General features: G+C 42.0%; 1 protein-coding gene across 5 annotated transcripts in view; it reads left to right on the top strand.

Annotated features, from left to right (window-relative positions):
• The window catches only part of MCF2 (MCF.2 cell line derived transforming sequence), an 89,505-nt gene that overhangs the window by 60,970 nt on the left and 10,594 nt on the right, over positions 1–17,941 (top strand). For all 5 annotated transcript variants that reach the window (XM_045031419.1, XM_045031418.1, XM_045031416.1 and 2 more), the window contains 13 exons: positions 92–180; positions 2,364–2,430; positions 4,409–4,524; positions 4,636–4,705; positions 5,232–5,324; positions 5,821–5,913; positions 7,760–7,885; positions 8,951–9,172; positions 12,492–12,584; positions 15,509–15,587; positions 16,183–16,246; positions 17,357–17,463; positions 17,593–17,705. In XM_045031419.1, coding sequence (XP_044887354.1) covers positions 92–180; positions 2,364–2,430; positions 4,409–4,524; positions 4,636–4,705; positions 5,232–5,324; positions 5,821–5,913; positions 7,760–7,885; positions 8,951–9,172; positions 12,492–12,584; positions 15,509–15,587; positions 16,183–16,246; positions 17,357–17,463; positions 17,593–17,705 — 1,332 coding nt within the window. The remainder of the gene's footprint in view (positions 1–91; positions 181–2,363; positions 2,431–4,408; positions 4,525–4,635; positions 4,706–5,231; positions 5,325–5,820; positions 5,914–7,759; positions 7,886–8,950; positions 9,173–12,491; positions 12,585–15,508; positions 15,588–16,182; positions 16,247–17,356; positions 17,464–17,592; positions 17,706–17,941) is intronic.

Raw genomic sequence — 17,941 nt, 5'->3', positions numbered from 1 at the left:
TTGTGTTTATTTCACAAACTGAGCTGATTGCTATTGGCTCAAGGATATCCATCTCTTGAGTGCTCTCTAATACATACCATTTCCATTCTAGATTGAAGTAATGCATGACTATCAAGAAAAAAGGAATTCCTTGCAGTCTTTTATTTCGGAAAGTGAAGACAACTTAGATATACTAAAAGGGTATGTTTTGTTTCATATATTATCCTGGTAGAACCTCATGTAGAATATCTTGTGTTCAGAAGATCAGCTTAATGCAAAATTAGAACCTCTGTTGGAAGCATCACAAAAGGAAAACTATAGTAATTATTAGTTGACTCTTATCCTCAAAATGCACTCTCTGTCAATGGAAAAGGAATTTTGAGTGCAACAATTCTCTTGCCTGGTGTGTAAAAATCAAAACGCATCAATAAAGTTCCAGTGCCAATGTAGCTTAGATAAATATGTGAAAACAGTGATTAAGAGGGGACTTACGGAGCTCTTTGTAAAAGATTATTTCATGGCAAGGGAGAGCAAAGGGAAGGTCTGTGAATAGAACACAAGTGCAGGTTTTCACATCTGAGCAAAACACTTGAACAAACGTCCTGAAATAGAAGCACGGTATTCTTAACAATTTGATCTTTCTGTTAGATCCACATCAAAGCTAAAACTCCACAGTTTGGCTTTGTTGCAGGGGTACGACCTAGAATGAGACAGACAAGCAGCCTCGAGTTTGCTGCTGTAGGAACAATGAACCTTCACTAATATGACATGTCTGTCCATTCAAGCAGCTGAGCTGAGATGGCCCAGGAATGCTGAGGACATTGTTAAATTTCTCTCTCCCTGTATGATCTGGTGCATGTTCGGGATGGAAGCTGGGCCATGGCTGGAACATGGTTTTTATTCTTTCTTTATCTTTCCACACCTCAGGTGTACAGTGTGTCCACCAGTTTTCATCATTTATTTTGGTCGTGTGCTGGTTTGTTCAGGCTTCTGTGTGTCCTGTTCATAGATTTGGCTTCTAATTTTTTTTATTGCCCATGTGAAAATGATTAGGGCAAGTCAGTTTATATATACTGCTTAGGTGTGCATCACGCTGACAGACTCCTGAGGCTAGTCACACAACTGGAAGAGTCCCAGGGAATAGGCAAGAGTTTAAAGTTTCTAAAATATACCAAGCTACTCTTTGGATGTGAGCACAGCCTTAGTGCTTTTAAAGAATTTGAAGGAGCTGTTGACATGGAAAAGTGCTGTCTTTCACTGCATGTCCAAAGCATTTTTGAGGCTGACAACATCCATCCCATTGAATGAGTCTAGAGAAGACATACATAGATTAGCAGTCACTGTAGCACCTTCCAAGGGTCAACCTCAGAGCTAGTCTTCGCTACCACATGCCATTGTAGCATGTCTGGTGAAGACGCGCTATGCCAACAGGAGAGCGCTCTCCCATCAGCATAATTACTCCACTTCAGTGAGAGGCAGAAGTTATGTCAGCGGGAGAGTGTCTCCCTGTTGACTTAGCATTGGCATGGACGATGCCTCAGTGTATGAAACTTGCCTCACTCAGGGAGGTGGCTTCTTCACACTTCTGAGCAACATAAATTACATCAACTTAAGTGGTAGCGTAGACAAGCCCTCCGTGTTGTCCTCTGTAAACCGTTGCTATTCACCATGTTCTGAATGCAGTCTTTTGAGAATGCACTACGTTTGCCTCACTTTGAGAGAGATCCTTTTTGGCCAAGGTTTTGTTGATGCTCAGAAGAACTGGGAACATGCAGCATTTAGGGAAACATGGGGAGAGAGCCTAAGAAGTTCAAAATCCTTTTTCAAGGCTAAAACGCAGTGCTATTTTTTTTAGCTTAAATGAACCTTGTCTGAATTTTAACATAGTAATTCCCCTCAAAACACAGTTTGGAAAATGATCCTTTAGTGAAATTTGTTAAGAACAGCCAATTATTTGATGTGTAGTGAGGAGAAAGTGGAGTTCTTATGTAGTAATCTGTTTGAGTGTTATACTTTATTGATAGAAAGTGGACACATTAAAATTAATGGTTTGTTACACAACCAAGTTGGTGTTTACAATAAAATACAGGCATGCAGGTGGTTAAATGGTCACTTGGAATTCACCAAGTATAAATAAAATGCACATAAACAGCAAAGGGCCTAAACAAAACCCTTAATCCTGCATTTAAGGTGTATATGGCCCTCTGATCTGAGATGGATTTAATCTGTTACTCATTACCTGTCCTACTGCATCTGTACTCATACTGCCCCTAATTGTTAAAGTGTGGCTAATTTCAAGCATATTTACCGTGAAATTGAAATGCAATGGCTCAACCCTGCAAACATAGATGGAGCATTTCTGATTATGTTTGTTTTTATTTCAGCCATGTCATAAATGAGCTAATAGAAACAGAGAGAGTGTACGTAGAGGAACTGTTCACCGTTTTGATGGTGAGTTACTTAAAAATTCCTCGTGACTGCTCTCTGATGTGTTTTCTGAAAGGCATCTGGCCAATTAAGACTTGGTCAGTTTCTACTTTGCTGTCATTTCCCGGGTGATCTTGAATTTTTCAGACGACATGTGCACAGTATGTGTCAATACAAGCTTTTAATGTATAATTTGGTTGAAACCTTCTGTTCACAAACGTATGTCTTGGTAACTAATTTTATCAATGGTTGGAGAGGAAATATACAGAATAAGATGCAATTTGATCGTATGCACAAATACGTGAATGTGTATGTATATGTATGTGTATATAATATAATATACTGGCTTGATAGATTGAAATCCTCTCTCTTCTCCCACCCCCACGCTTTTCTGAAAACATCCATGGCATGGCATTTTATATAACAAGGCCCAGTAATGGTGATTAAAACTAAAATGATTGATTTCCATTAAGCTGATTCAAGATTTATGTTCCTGCTGCATCTTAAAGTCAGTAGTACATTCATATTTAATGTAAGATATGCCAGCATTGCTAATAAGCAATTGTGCAAAAGACACACATTTCAAAGCTGATGTAGGTGAAGTTATATATTACTGAATTCATTATTCCTAACTGGTTGACTAGATCCATTATATGAGTCACGTGTTGTCATCAGTGGTGTGTAGCATGCATTGAGTTCTGTGGAAGCCACATGTGTCCGCACCCGCAGTTAGAAGCTGTCCCTGAGACTGGCGACTTATCATCTTTTTCACAAAAAAATTATATATCAAGCAAAAAGACAAAAACAGGGGCAGTCCAAAGTTCTGCCCACTCCCTGTTCATTTTTCCTGAGCCATTTATTCTTTTGTGTTAGTTCTCCTTGAAGTTATTGTCTCTTTCCAGGGATTACACAATTGGGTAAATTATTTTTTTGCAGTGGTGTTCTAATGTGACCTTAACGTAGAGTGCTATACTTTAATTTACTAATAAAATATAACAATTTACAGTACAATAATATCCCTTATGCCACTGCCAGGTTACTTAGCACAGATTCCCTTTTGGAAAATGCAGTTGATGTCAAGGGGCAGATGCTGTAGCAGAGGGGAAAAAAAACCTTAGGCAGCAGGAATCAAGGAGAAAGGGATCTGGTGTTCCGAGATTGTATTGTTGAACAGCAAAAAAGCCCATTGATGTTGTTGTTTGATATCTAGCAGTCTTTTGCTTTGTTACACATTTCCCACCACATCAGACCTTATGAGAGTATCTTTAATTGTTTTCCACTTAACAAGTTGTCAGTGATGTGTCTTGCAGTCATAACAGCAGATGGGTAACCAAGGCAAATATTCCTCCAGGGACCCCTCCCTCAGTTGTACTGTAGAGAGATGCCAATGGCAGTTTGTCTTATCAAAATACAGCATGTCTCCGAAGTAAATGGTGTTTTAATGGGTGTGTATGTGTGTACTTGCCTTACCCCAGTGTATAGCTAAAAGTTTCAGAAATCAACTGTTACATAACATGTAAACACAGAGCAAAGCCATGCATGTGTATATGTAAATGAGAGGGCAATCTGGATCCCTAACAGTAGAGCAATTTTCTTTCATGTGAGGGCTCTGAATTCTGTTCCCAGACTTGGTCCTGGTCTCCTTGCCCTGTTACATACAGGGAATGATGCTGAGCACAAGCATCACATTCAACCCATAGGTGCAGGAACATCTCATGTACTTCCTCGTGCTGTCTGATGAAACTACCGTGCCATGTGAAGCTCTCCCCATCAGACAAATGTCACTGTTACTCAGCCTCTGAGGGCGAGGGGAATTAAAAGAAAAAAATAGGGGAAATCGAGAAGATGTGGGGACTAAAAAAAGAAATAAAAGGAAAGTAGCATTTTGTAACAACGTACATTTTATTGAACCTATAGTCGTGTATCTTTCCATCTAGTCTTTAATATGGCAATAAACCAGGCTTATAGAGTCCTAATCATGAATACCTGCTGTGTCCTACAGGGCTACAGGGCTGAAATGGAGAATCCAGCAATGGTCATTCTCATGCCGCCTGCCCTGAGAAACAGAGAGGCTGTTCTCTTTGGGAATATGCCAGAGATATATGACTTCCATAACAAGTAGGTAACTAGCTGTATAGTCCCTTTCTTGATTAGTCCCCCTTACAAACGGACTGCTCAGGTGCTGTTGCATTCACAGTCACATTGTGTCTCTCCCTTAACCTCTTTCAGAATTTTCCTACACAATCTGGAAAGCTGTGTTGGAGCCCCAGAACGAGTGGGGCTTTGTTTCCTGGAAAGGGTTAGTGAATCAGTTGTCGTATTTAGAACAGACTTTGTAAGCCGCATTTCCCCCCTGATACTTAGCATTCCTCAACTTGATGCTTCCTATATGAAATAGCAACCGCTGGACACTGTATTTATGGGAGAGAGCCAAGGTCGGTGAGGTAATATCTTTTACTTGGCCAACGTGTGTTGGTGGAAGGTACAAACTTTTGAGCCACACAGAGCTCTTCTTCAGATCCGGGGGAGCAAGCAGAGCATCTGAGCTAAAAATGCATTGTGCTGACATGTCCAGCAACATATGGGGAAAAGCAGCAGGCATGACAATAGGCCTATCTACTGTGTAGAGCTCCTAATTTTAGGGAGTGACTCTTATTTCCCATTTAGCTGGTTGGTTTTTTTAAATACATATTCTTCTAATTTTCAAGTGAAATAGAAGCTAAGAAGGGCATTTAGTGCTCACCTTATTCTGCCTTACCGTTGTCATAAGTAAGAAGTTCTAGAGTGCATGTATTTTAAAATTGATTTGTTTATTCTTCTTGCAGCGAGAAGATTTTCAGATGTATGAGAAATATTGTCAGAACAAACCCCGGTCGGAATCTCTGTGGAGGCAGTGTTCAGAAAGCAGCTTCTTTCAGGTATGCTAATTATTCATGTGCAAAGCATACGTGAATTTTTTTTGCAAAATGCAGCATTCATGTCCTTAGCATTGCAACCTTATTCCCCGTTCTGTACATGTGGGAAATCCCCCATTAATATCAACCACAGTTACTTGAACATATGGCGTGTAGAATAGTAAATTATTGTGCATCCTATTCATAGATTTCAAGGCTGGATAGAACCATTGTGATCATATGGTCTGACCTCCTGTGTAACACAGGCCAGAGAACTTCACTACAATAATTCCTGGTTGAACTAGGGCATATCTTTAAAAAATCCAGTTTTGATTGAAAACTTGCCAACGATGGAGAAACTTGCACAATCCTTGGTAACTTGTCCCAATGGTTGATTACCCTCACTATTAAAAAATTGTACCTTATTTCCCGTCCAAATTTGGCTGGTTTCAACTTTCAACTGTTGGATCTTGTTATACATTTGTCTGCATGTTTACTTTATACTATTTCTTTGGTACAGGAATGCCAAAGAAAATTAGAACACAGACTTGGGCTGGATTCCTATTTGCTCAAACCAGTACAACGTCTGACAAAATACCAGTTGCTTTTGAAGGTATTCATATGTCTTTTTTTAAAGCATAAGGAACTGAGGGGTGGTCTAGACTAATGGATATTCACTAGCCATCACCAGGAATGCTTAGGCCTTAAATCTGGGACATTGCTGGTGGCTGTTGGAGTGTTTTAAATTCTCTTTGATGTCTGGCGCATACTGAGGGCAACTTTCAAAGCACTGTACTACTGAAGTCTGAGAATGTCTTGTTATTACTGCACCTCTTAGCAACTTACTCAGGAACAGAATTGCAGACTTGTATGCTATTCTCTTCACTTACATGGTTGGTGACTTAGTGGATCATTCTTAAAATTGCAGCAGTCATTAAGCCCTCATGCAGAGCACCATTGTGATGTCTGAAGAAGGCCTGATCATTTGAATAAAGGGGGAGGAGTTGCTAGGTTTTTTAACCTTAGAAATATCAAGTCTTATCTTCCTTATTTTTATGAATGACCTAGAAGTGTAGACTGGGATCTTTTTCAGCCCTGAGTTGAACAGACATAAATGCAGAATATTTAACAAAACGAGCTTTTTGCCTGAGTGTTCTTTACTAAATAATGTTAAAATTGACTCCTCCTTTTAATGAATCAGGTTTTGCTTCCTTGGTATCTTAGTTCTCCAGCTTTCCAAGGTAGACGAGATCTGACTTTCTAAATCAGAAACAAGGAAGAAAACCCCCCAAATACCTGTATTTATTTTACTGTCAGGAATGCTTTACACAGCGTGAACAAAGCCAGCAACCCAATATCTCCCTCTCCCCAGCCCCTTAACCTTTACCGTTAAACCTGTGATAGGCTCATATCTGAATACGGCTTAACTTCGGCTTCAAAACTGAGAAATTCTATACGGAGGGAAATTCCATACTGGAGGAGGAAACAAGTATTTGTAACAAGTTATGTGGTTTGAATCTGCTCAGTGATATGGAATGAAAGAATCCTGCAGGAAATGGAACTATGAGTAGATACGATGGTCAAAGAAACATGATAAATGCAATTTACCACAGTGGCATGTCTACTTTTTCTTAGGTATTTCTATGGTAGCCATCACCATTCTAGCTGAGCGCCTCACAGACTTTAGTATATTTGTTCTTGCAACACAGGGAAAGGCCGTGGTCCCTATTTTACAGATGGGGAACTGAGGCACAGAGACACTAAGTGACTTGTCCATGGTCACACGGGAAGTCTATGGAAGAGCAGGCAAATGAACCCAAGTCTCTCAAGGGCCAAGCTAGCACCCTAACCACTGGACTATCCTTCCTCTCAGGTGGGGGGATGTACATACAAAGTTATAACAGAGAGAGAGAATGAGATCGGCTATATAATGTAACTTTGTATGTGTATATGTTATGGATAATACAATTTCTAAATACTGACACCGTGGTTACTCACTCACTGCCTCTGTCCATTGTTAAAGGGTTTCATCTATAGTTATCCGGGGTCTCCCACTGTTAGGATAGTCTGCTGTTTGGTATCTTATTTTAGCTGCTGTTCTGTGACTCCCTTTTCCTAGAATATTATTCTCTGATGTGTGAAACCTACTGTCTTGGTTCCATGTCCTTCATTTATCACAGTAGCATTATCTTCAAAGAACTCTGGGAGGTTAGTTGAATATGACCTCCCTGAACCAACACTCACTGTCTTTAATGAAGCCGAGAAAAAAGCTGTGTGTGAATGTGGTGCTTATGTGACACGTTTTCCATACAACAGTGAATGTATTTTAAATGTTCCATTTTCCCCCAAGATACAAAATAAAAGATACACTGGCTTCTGAACTATTGCAATTTCATGGGCAATGGAAAAAATGTGTTACATTCAAGTGAAAACACACAGCCTTTGATTTCTAATTACAGGAGTTGCTAAAATATAGCACAAGCTGTGATGGAGTTAAAGAGTTGCAAGAAGCTCTGGTTGCAATGTTGGATTTACTAAAATCAGTCAATGACTCTATGCACCAAATTTCAATAACAGGATATGATGTAAGTACATCTGGGTAATGAAAAACCTTTTACTCCAAAGTTCTGGGCATTTCAATGGGAATGGGTAGAGTCCAAACAGACAGGGAATGAATAGACTCTAACGTGAATAAATATGATGATAAAAAGTATAGTAGACAAGACAGTTACAAAATGAATAGGATGGGAAAACTCTTCCGGGTGTCGATCTTTCCTCTAATTGCATTAGTTGGGTAAACACTTTCCTTTTTTTTGTATACATGCAAAGGGCATGTTGCAGGTGCAGTCCGAGAGCAAAGCTACTTTGTAACACAATCTCCATTTCCCTCCTGGTTCACCCAATAACTCACCCACTGTCAGGGCTTTTTCATAAAATTTCATAGAATCATAGACTTTAAGGTCAGAAGGGACCATTAGGATCATCTAGTCTGACCTCCTGCACAATGCAGGCCACAGAATCTCACCCACCCACTCCTGTATCAAACCTGTCTCTGAGCCATTGAAGTCCTCAGATCATGGTTTAAAGACTTCAAGGCGCAGAGAACCCTCTTGGGGTCTAATTTATTAAATCCTCCTGAAACCCCGTTCCTTTGGACCCTTCCGGGCTCAAACCCTTGTCCTTCCTGAGGCTTCAGGTCATGGTTTCTTGTTCCCCCTAAGCAGGGAAGCTCTGCTGGTCCCACTCCAGAGCCTGGCTTCTCCAGAAAGTCCTTCCCCTGGGGTATTTCCTAGGTTCAAATTGGGTTCAAATTACTCCCCCGCCCCCTGGTGAACTTGGAACAGGGTATTCACAGCCCTCTTTCCTGGGCTGTGCATCACTCCTGATAAGTTCCCACAGCTTCCCAGTTCTTCCCTCAGCGTAAACTCTTCCCCTTGGAACAGGGTAACTACAGCCCTCCTTCCTTGGTCTGTGCGTCACTTCTGGCAATTGGCCCCCATTTCCAGCTTGGTCCGCTGATCCTTCCAGGGACACCTATTATCAGAGCAGCCAGGCCTTGGGACCTGCCCTTAAAGGGGACAGACCACCCTGTTACAGGGCATGTTTTACATTTTTAACTGGTGATTATTTATTTGCTGTGTTATTACCAGGGGGACTTGAGTGAACTTGGAAAAGTATTGATGCAAGGATCGTTCAGTGTTTGGGCAGGACACCGGAAAGGCCCTACAAAAATGAAGGATCTTGCCAGGTTCAAACCAATGCAGCGGCACCTCTTCCTGTATGAGAAAGCGCTGGTGTTTTGTAAGAAGAGAGAGGAGCATGGAGATGGATATGATAAAACCTCTTCATACAGTTTTAAGCATTTTTTGAAAGTAAGGAAAACCTAGTAATGACGGGAAATTGCATTTATGTAATAAACAGGCAGTTTTCGGGATTGGGAAACTATTATTTATCTAATAGACAATAGTTCTCAGCTATTAATAGTCATGATGTACATACCATTACTGCCAGCCTAATGAAAGAATCTTTTCTGATTTTAAGAAGCCACAAAGTCCCCTGTTCTCCAAGCACAGAATGGTCAACACCCTAAATTAGAATCACAGGCAAATCTTTCATTTCAAAGATCAGATGACACTTGTCAGTGAAATTATGCCCTGGGAAAGCCATGCATGAGGGACAGTGACGTGCTTTCGGGAAACATGAGTCTGCTCCTTCCCTTAAGCATCAAGGACATTGTAATCCTGCTGAATTAAAGCTCTGTCTGAAAGCCAAAGGGGAGAATGAGGCATCATCTCAAGCTTCTCCATCACTGCCAAGGCTTTGAGGCCTCCTGGTAAGACCAGTCCCTGCTGAGGCAAGAAGACAGCAAGGCCATGCCTTTTCTGGAACCAGTTCTTAGGACAGAGCAGGTCACCCTGCTCTTGCACCCTCTGATTCCTGGAAATGTCTGAGCAATGGCTGCTAATCACCTGACTTCCCAATTGCCTGTGTAGTTGGGAAGGTAAATAGACAACCCCTCTTCCTCTCTCACTACCCTCCCTCCTTTGGCAAGGATTAGTTGCTACTAAAAAGGTAAGTTGCAATAAGAAATAGCAGAGAACAGAACTCAAGTGGTGTAAACAGCTATCCCAAGGCACCTACAGACCCTGCTGTCAGCAAAGGTCAGAGAAACCCCAATCTATCGTTCTCCTCTTTCCTGCCTTTCTTAGGGCCCATTGTGCTCCAGCTTCCATGATGCTCACAAGTGCTAACCATTATCAGTGAAAATGCTATCGCTTTCCCATTATACTGAAAAGCGCCCACCCCGTTAAGATGGACTCTTTCCATGGGCCTCCCAGTGCATTCCATCTGGTAAGCTCCTCCAGGCAGGGGCCATGTTCTCTTCTGGCCAACACAGTGCCCAGCTTCTAGTGACTAATAATGTGTGTTTTAGAGCCGAACAAATCTGTATTTAGAGCAGGGGTCGGCAACCTTTGGCACGCGGCTCGCCAGGGTAAACACCCCAGCGGGCCGGGCCGGTTTGTTTACCTGCCACGTCCACAGGTTCGGCCGATCACGGCTCCCACTGGCCGCGTTTCACCGCTCCAGGCCAATGGGGGCTGTGGGAAGCGGCGCGGGCTGAGGGATGTGCTGGCCACCCTTCCTGCAGCCCCCATTGGCCTGGAGCGGCGAGCCATTGCCAGTGGCAGCCGCGATCAGCCAAATCTGCAGACACGGCAGGTAAACAAACTGGCCCAGCCCACCAGGGTGCTTACCCTGGAGAGCCGCGTGCCAAAGGTTGCCGACCCCTGATTTAGAGGATAAGCCTTCATGTATGGAACTCCCACTGACTTGGATGGGCTTAGAGAGTTAGGCCCTCACTCTGTTCAGAATCTCTTTACATATGTTATGCTCTCTCAAGTCTGTTCAGCTCATAGGCACATTAGCAATTGCAATGGGAGACCAATAAATACCGGGCCATTTATTTCAATATTTGTTTGTTTTTCCAAACATCTTTTTGTTTCTCAAGAGCTTCTCTTTCCTTGTAGGAAAAGTTCCTAAGTGCTTTTATAGATTCCAGAGTGGCTGCATGGGGAATCCTTGTTCAGAGGAGAAAATGCAGGGTTCAGCCAGTCTTAACGTTTGTCTGGGTCTGCTTCACTTTCCAGCTGTTGTGCTGCAGAGCCGAGTGATTTGTGATAAAAGAATTATTTTCTTTTCCATATTGGTGGCATGAGGGGCAGAAATGTGTTTCTGAAGCCCTGGATTTGTTTGATTAGTGATAGTATCGAATCATTTTTTTTGCTCAGGAAGAATGTTTTTCAGAGAGGTATAGTTTAGGAATCTATTTAGTGGAAGCTGTGGAACTGAGAATCTATCAGAATAACTTCATTTGAGAGCTGTATATCTGTAAGACTTGGGATAATATTTTAAATGCCTGCAGATAGAGTAGTTTTCTGAGAAGAGTTGGTTTAAGACTATTACAGTAACTTACTCCTGGCTACTTTGTTCCTGATTCCAGTAGTATATACTCTTCTAGACAATCACTTGTGGCATCTTAATGATATTTGGGTAACATGCAGAACATTCGTTTAAAAAAAAAAAAGAAAAAAATTAAAAAAACAACCTTGCAAATCCCTATGCCAAAATATGCACAATAATAGAAATTGAATCATTTGGAAAAAAATTTCTCAGCTTCTGTAGTATTTAATTATTAAAAAAATGGAGCTAGATTTGGCTTTTGGCAGCATTATCCAGGGGTAAATGCGTTCTCAGAAGTTCACAGTGGACTCTGGGTATTTATACCCAAAAGTGTTTGGAAATCGCCTGCAGAAACTAAGAAGCTAATTATCAACTTGCTTCCTATTTTCTTGAGGACATCTTTCATAGTTACGGATAATGGTGCCAACGTTTTAAAAACACATAGGAACAGAAGGTTTAGCCAGGTGGCCTAATTTGTATATTGTCTCTTTCATTCAGACAGAAAGCTCTGTGTGTGTGACGTATGCAACAAAATACATCATTACTAGAGCTGGTTTGAAACACTACATTGCAATAATGTTTGCCCTTTTTTGACCATCTATTTCCTAGCACTTTGTGCTGTAAAAGTGATCAAGAAGCATGTTAATGCACTTACTTTAGAGGAATAAGCCCAGTATTAAAATATTGCTTAGTATCTGTTGCTGCTGAGGCAGTAATCTGGTGGTATGTTTAGGACAATGGCTTCCTTGGCGGCTAGACCTTCTAGGGTTTTAATCCTAGTTGAGTCACTGGTTCTGCGCTGAAACTTGGATGCTGTGTCTGAAATTAGGAGAGGGTTGGGTTTATTTTTTAAATCTTCTCCTCAGTAGGAAGTTGATGCACAAACTGTGGAGAAGGCCTGAGACTCAGGTCTATGATCCTGCTTCTAAATCACTCCCACTGATCCATGAATGTTATGGAAAGTCCACAGAGGGGGTACTGCTAGCTCCAAGAAACCTTCTATAGATGTTACAAACAGTCAAGCAAAACACCCAGCGTGAACAACTGTAGATAACCATTTTCAGCCACTACTGAAAATAAACATTTTTGGTGAACGTTGTTAATTTGGGGTGGGGTGAGGGAACTAGGGGATTGTTTAAGATGAACACAATGTGTGAATTCATGGTAAAGGTCTGAAAGACATTTGGTTTTCAGATTAGAATAAAAGTGCATGTGATTCTTTTAAAACAGATGAATGCAGTTGGAATCACTGAAAACGTGAAGGGGGATCATCGAAAATTTGAGATCTGGTACAGCGGACGAGAAGAGGTGTATGTTGTTCAGGTGTGTGATTTTTAAAATGCCATGTTTGTTTTTATATCCTCATAGTGCTGTTTAAACTGGTGGACAGTCAGCTGAGAATTGCCTGTCTCTTTGTGAACTGGGAACTCTGGCTGGCAAATATGTGTGGACCGTTTCTGTTCAGCTCCCTCGCTGCTCTATTAGCCTGATAATGATCCAGTAGATTACTAGAATAGGTTCTTACACTGCCTTTGTTTAGTGGCATCTGCACTGGGCCATGCTCAAGATTAAGAACATAAACTGCCTATTATAATGTACTGGAAAAATCTGGCTAGAAATCTGGCATGCCATGAGAAGGCAGCAAATCACCAGAGAGCATTCCATAGGTGGAAAGAGCTTGAGATGAGACTAAGGTTAAAGGCCACCATAGATGATCAGCATCAAGAGAAGATTGCATCGGAGTCTCTTTACTGGCAAAATGTTCTGAAAAGGCTCATTGCCATTGTGAGAATGCTTGCTACCCAAAACCTAGTACTGTGTGGCACTTCAGATCAGCTGTATGTGCCAAACAATGGAAACTTCCTTAAAATTGTGGAGTTGATGTCTGAGTTTGCTGTACTCCAGGAGCATCTAAGAAGAGTCACCACCCAAGAAATGTACACATACCACTACCTTGGAAAAACAATTCTAAATGAGATCATACAGTTACTGGCAACAAAAGTCAAACAAAAGATTGTGGCAGATCTGAAGTCGGCAAAATATTACTCTGTTATTCTGGACTGCACACCTGACATCAGCCATATGGAACAAATTACTTTAATGGTGCGTTTTGTATTAACAACGGAACCTAGTGAAAATGTCCCTGCAATGGTGAGTTTGCAACAAAAACAGTATGCAGCATTCTGGGTTTTTGAGTACATAAGTGATGGCCTCTCCACTTTGTCGCCAGTAATGTGTTGGATGGAAACTTCTATTTTCATTGTCTTTGGGGAACATGAAGTTTTTCACTTGCTATGGCCCATGCAGTACAAGGAAGTTCCTCAGGCTACTGCTCAAGTGGGTCCACAGTCCTGGATCATCTGGACCTAAGGAACTAAACTCAGCAGCAGCTGTTTCTTCCGCCTCCACCACACTCTTCTCTGATCTACACTTTTCTTCAGGAATGTGCATGGTTACCTCCATTTGAGATGGAGCTATGGATGCCGCCAGGTCACCTGAACTCTGACTAACTGGAAGATCAGGCATCTCCTCACCACTCACATCCTCACTGGGGCCGGAAGGCTCACCGTGAACATTTGTGTCTATGTATCTCAGGAGAGCTCCTTCCTGCTTAGATAGAAAAGCTTCCTTTGCTTGCTTTCTTCTTCTGAATGCTGCCCCAGAGAGGCGTTTTCTTCTTTCACTCATGACTGCTGTTCTGTGCCAGTTAGAGTGGCTCTCAACACTCAATTGAAGGGGACAAATAAGCAGGCTGGTAGCAGGGCCTGAGTGAGGGAAGGTATCAGCATCTTAAGGGCCTAACTGGCTCCAACTACTTCAGCTGACTGCCTGTTCTCCCCAAGTGGGTTCAGGGAAGCAGCAGGAAACAGGAAGCTCCCTGAGAAGTTGGCGTTAATCAGTCCAGGCTCCTGGGGGTGCTAGAGAGGTACATCAGAGGCTCCTCCTCCTTTCTCTCGCTGCAGCTCCTGCTGGTTTCTGTTATTCCCTCTCCCCTTTTCTCCTGCCTGCCTGTTATGTCTCTTGTGCCCTCCTTCCTCCAGCACAGCACTCCACCATCTCCCGCCCCCCAGTCTGGCAACTGAGGCAGCCGCCTCAGTTCGCCTCATGGTAAGGCCAGCCCTGGAAACTAAAGATGTTTCAGCAAATGAGTTGCTTCTACAAGTCTGTTTCCCAGCCACCTTTAATCGATACCCTTCCAAAACACACGGTCGCACCAAAATGTCACTGCAAGATGTGAGACATCTTTCTTCCAAACTTTTTATCTGTATTTTAAGAGAATTTTATTAACTCTCTGGGTGAAATCCTGGCTCCATTGAAGTCAGTGGCAAAACTCCCAATGATTTCATAGGATTTCAACCTATATTTCCAGCTGTATATCTATGGGTGTGTAGGTTGAGTAGTGGAGACATAGTTGTGTCTGATCACAGGCAGCAAATCCATAATTATAAAAGTACTCTAAGAAGAGGACTGGATTGCTAACTGGAAACAGAGCCTTTCGTTCCTGTTCAAATCCAGCATTGGACATTAATCTATTCAGTGGCTTTTATGAATGAGGTCATGGAACGGCTACATTATTTAATAAATGTGTGAGAAATGCACCATTGCTGTTAGGTAACAGAACTGCTTTCCATGCTATGTGTTAGGCTGTGGTGTTGATTGCACCAGAAATTGCTATTTTTAGAAGCTTACAGCTCATCTATAAAACAAGCGCTCCTGGCCTGACCACATCTCTTCCTAGATCTTTTGGGTGGGGGGGAGGGGGGAGGGTTCTGGCCATTATTTAAACAAAAATTTTGAAAGGAAATGTTTGGTTAGCTTTATATTTACTTGAAAATCCAGTTGTAAAGACATTGAAGCTTGGTATTTTGAAATGTATATGGTGTTGCCGTTTTTCACATTGAAATGTGGGAGCTGATTATTCATAAGCAGGTTTTGCGTTTGGGTGCTTTGGAAAAAGCGTTAATGAGACCTGCCCATGTACTTTTGACTGCACCCCTTGTGTTGTGATGAGCTCTACGTGATTTCCATTTACAGTACAACCTTTACTATCTGAATGTAATGGCGAACTTTAAACAATTTGGGAGACTCAGGAACATTTTCAATATAATTAATAGTCATCAGAGGCTATAACCTTGCTCTGGATAATAGGGATTTTTGGATAATTACAGTTTAGATAACTGAGGCGCAACTCATTTTTATTATGGGGGATTCATAAAAGCGAATTTCAAATCGTTCTCCTCTTTCAGGCCCCGACAGTAGATGTGAAGATGGCGTGGTTAAGTGAAATGAGAAAAATTTTGTTCAAGCAGCAGGAGCTTATAAAAGGTACATTTGAACCATTTCCTGATGGTGTTCACTACAGCAGAACCTTTCTGATGCTCACATTGCTAATCTGCAAACCCAATCATTCTCACCAGAGAAATAGCAGCTTCACTCCACTTTTCGCAAAAGATCAAATAGCTGACGACTCCTATTACTGATACTTCATTACTTTTAAGAAAAATATTATAGTACATATATGAGCATAACAGGCAGTATTATTATAAGTAAAGGCAAATTACCCTTGTGGAAAATAAATCAGCATTATCCTTATTTGATGTCAGCATCTTGATATTTTTAAATTTCATATTTGTTCTCTTAGGCCCTTAGTCAGCAAGATACTTCAGCACCTGCCTCATTTTAGGTACACAAGTAGTCCCTTGACTTTAATGGACTTGCATGCTTACAGTTGGTAATCCAACTAATCTGCGGTTATGAGTGCAAATTAATGAGGTTCTACTTTGCCTTAAAAAAACCATAGAGCACTGATTTGTGCAAAAAAGTCTGATGTTTGAAATAACACTTTGTTTTGAGTGGCTGATGGCTCTGAGTGATTTAACAAATGACATTAAACTAACACAATATTTGCACCTACTCACAGTTGAGAAGAAACCATCCGGTTTGTTTACAGACCAGATCCAACTTTCCCCTCAGCTGAGTGATGGGTAAGTCAGATGAGCTCGACAGATTTGAAAAAAAAATCCATTATCTATGTTCACTATTTAAAATGCATCTGCAAATCCAGAGCCTTGTGGGCACTCTCTGGATGAGCTCTTCTCCCCCACTCTGGCCCCCTTATGCCATACAAAAGGGCTGGAGAAGTGGAGAGGGCCTCTAAAAGCCCCATATCCAGCCAGAGAGGATTCCACTGGTGCAGCACTGTGGAAAACAGCCCGAAGGGACCTCCTTGCAAGCCCTGGCATAGGAATGCAGCTGGTGGCAGGAGGGGCATGTTGGGGATGAAGCTACAGCATGCAGTGCTGCGGTGGGTCCTGGCAGTGCCGAAGAAGCTGCCATAGCTTAGAAAGGCACCCAGAGGGGCTTAAAGCCAACCTCCCTCCCCTGAGCTGTGAATTCTGTGCTGTGCTTCTTAGGGCTAGTCTACACTTACCTGCCGGGTCGACGCGGTGAGTTCGACTTCTCGGAGTTCGAACTATCGCGTCTAATCTGGATGCGATAGTTCGAACTCCGGAAGCGCCGCGGTCGACTCCGGTACTCCACCACTGCAAAAGGCGGTGGCGGAGTCGACCTTGGAGCCGCGGACTTCGATTCCGCGGCGTCTGGACGGGTGAGTAGTTCGAACTAGGGTACTTCGAATTCAGCTACGCTATTCACGTAGCTGAATTTGCGTACCCTAGTTCGACCCCCCTCCTTAGTGTGGACCTACCCTTAGAGGCACAGCATAGAATCTCACCCTCTGTTTAAAACATCCACAGGAAGTGCATATTGATTGGTTCACAGAACTCCCATTGAAATAACAACCCTGAGTTTTGTATGCAGAAGGACATTTCCTATAATCTCAGCAGGTAGGGTGTAGTCAGAAGAAATCTACAGCTAATATGGTGCTTGCACTTGGAGAAGCAATTGCTTTAGTAGTGTTTTACCCCTTCCCCGCTCTGAACCCATACGGACATCGAGATTATATGCCACTATCGTCATTGATGTATTCAAAAGCACCTAGAAGTACCTGCTTAGATTCTTGGCTTGCCAAACTGAACAAACTTCACCAATATTTGAAAATTAAAACAATGACATATTTCTTCTATACGTTTCAGAAAGCAGCATAGAGCCTCCATAAGCTCAGAAGAAAATGATTCTGAACGCACCAGTCCTATAATGTTGGATAGTATCAGCTCATCACCACAGAACAAGCCAAACCAAAGTATGTACAAGTTTGCAAGATCTTTCTGAGTGCATAATATTACAGTGCAGTGTGTTATATTCCAAACCAACAGCTGAAAAATATATCCGTTATTTAAACTAAGGCCCTAAGTAACACATTTTCTTGCAGGTTGGTCTAGAATGTCACAATCTGTGGAAATCTGTGAAGGGCTTGAGGACTGGTCCAGCAACAATTACCTTTCTAATTGCTCAGACACAGAAGAAGAAGATGGGAGCCAGTTGGTTAGTGATGCATATAAAAATGCTTTATTTCAAGGGCACTAAATAGTGTCTCTGAGGATATCCACTATAAGACTTCTCTTTTTGTTAAAATCTGTATTTGCTTATGCCTTTTGTGTGTTGGTATATGCAGTGCTGTCGCCGGGGTGGGCCCAGGATATTAGAGAGACAAGGTGGGTGAGGTCATATCTTTTATCTGTTGGTGACCTGAAGAAGAGCTCTGTGTAAACTTGAAAGCT

Source organism: Mauremys mutica, chromosome 9, assembly GCF_020497125.1.
Source record: "Mauremys mutica isolate MM-2020 ecotype Southern chromosome 9, ASM2049712v1, whole genome shotgun sequence".
NCBI lineage: Eukaryota > Metazoa > Chordata > Testudines > Geoemydidae > Mauremys > Mauremys mutica.
Note: the sequence above shows the minus strand (reverse complement) of the source record. Positions and strands in the feature narration are given on the sequence as shown.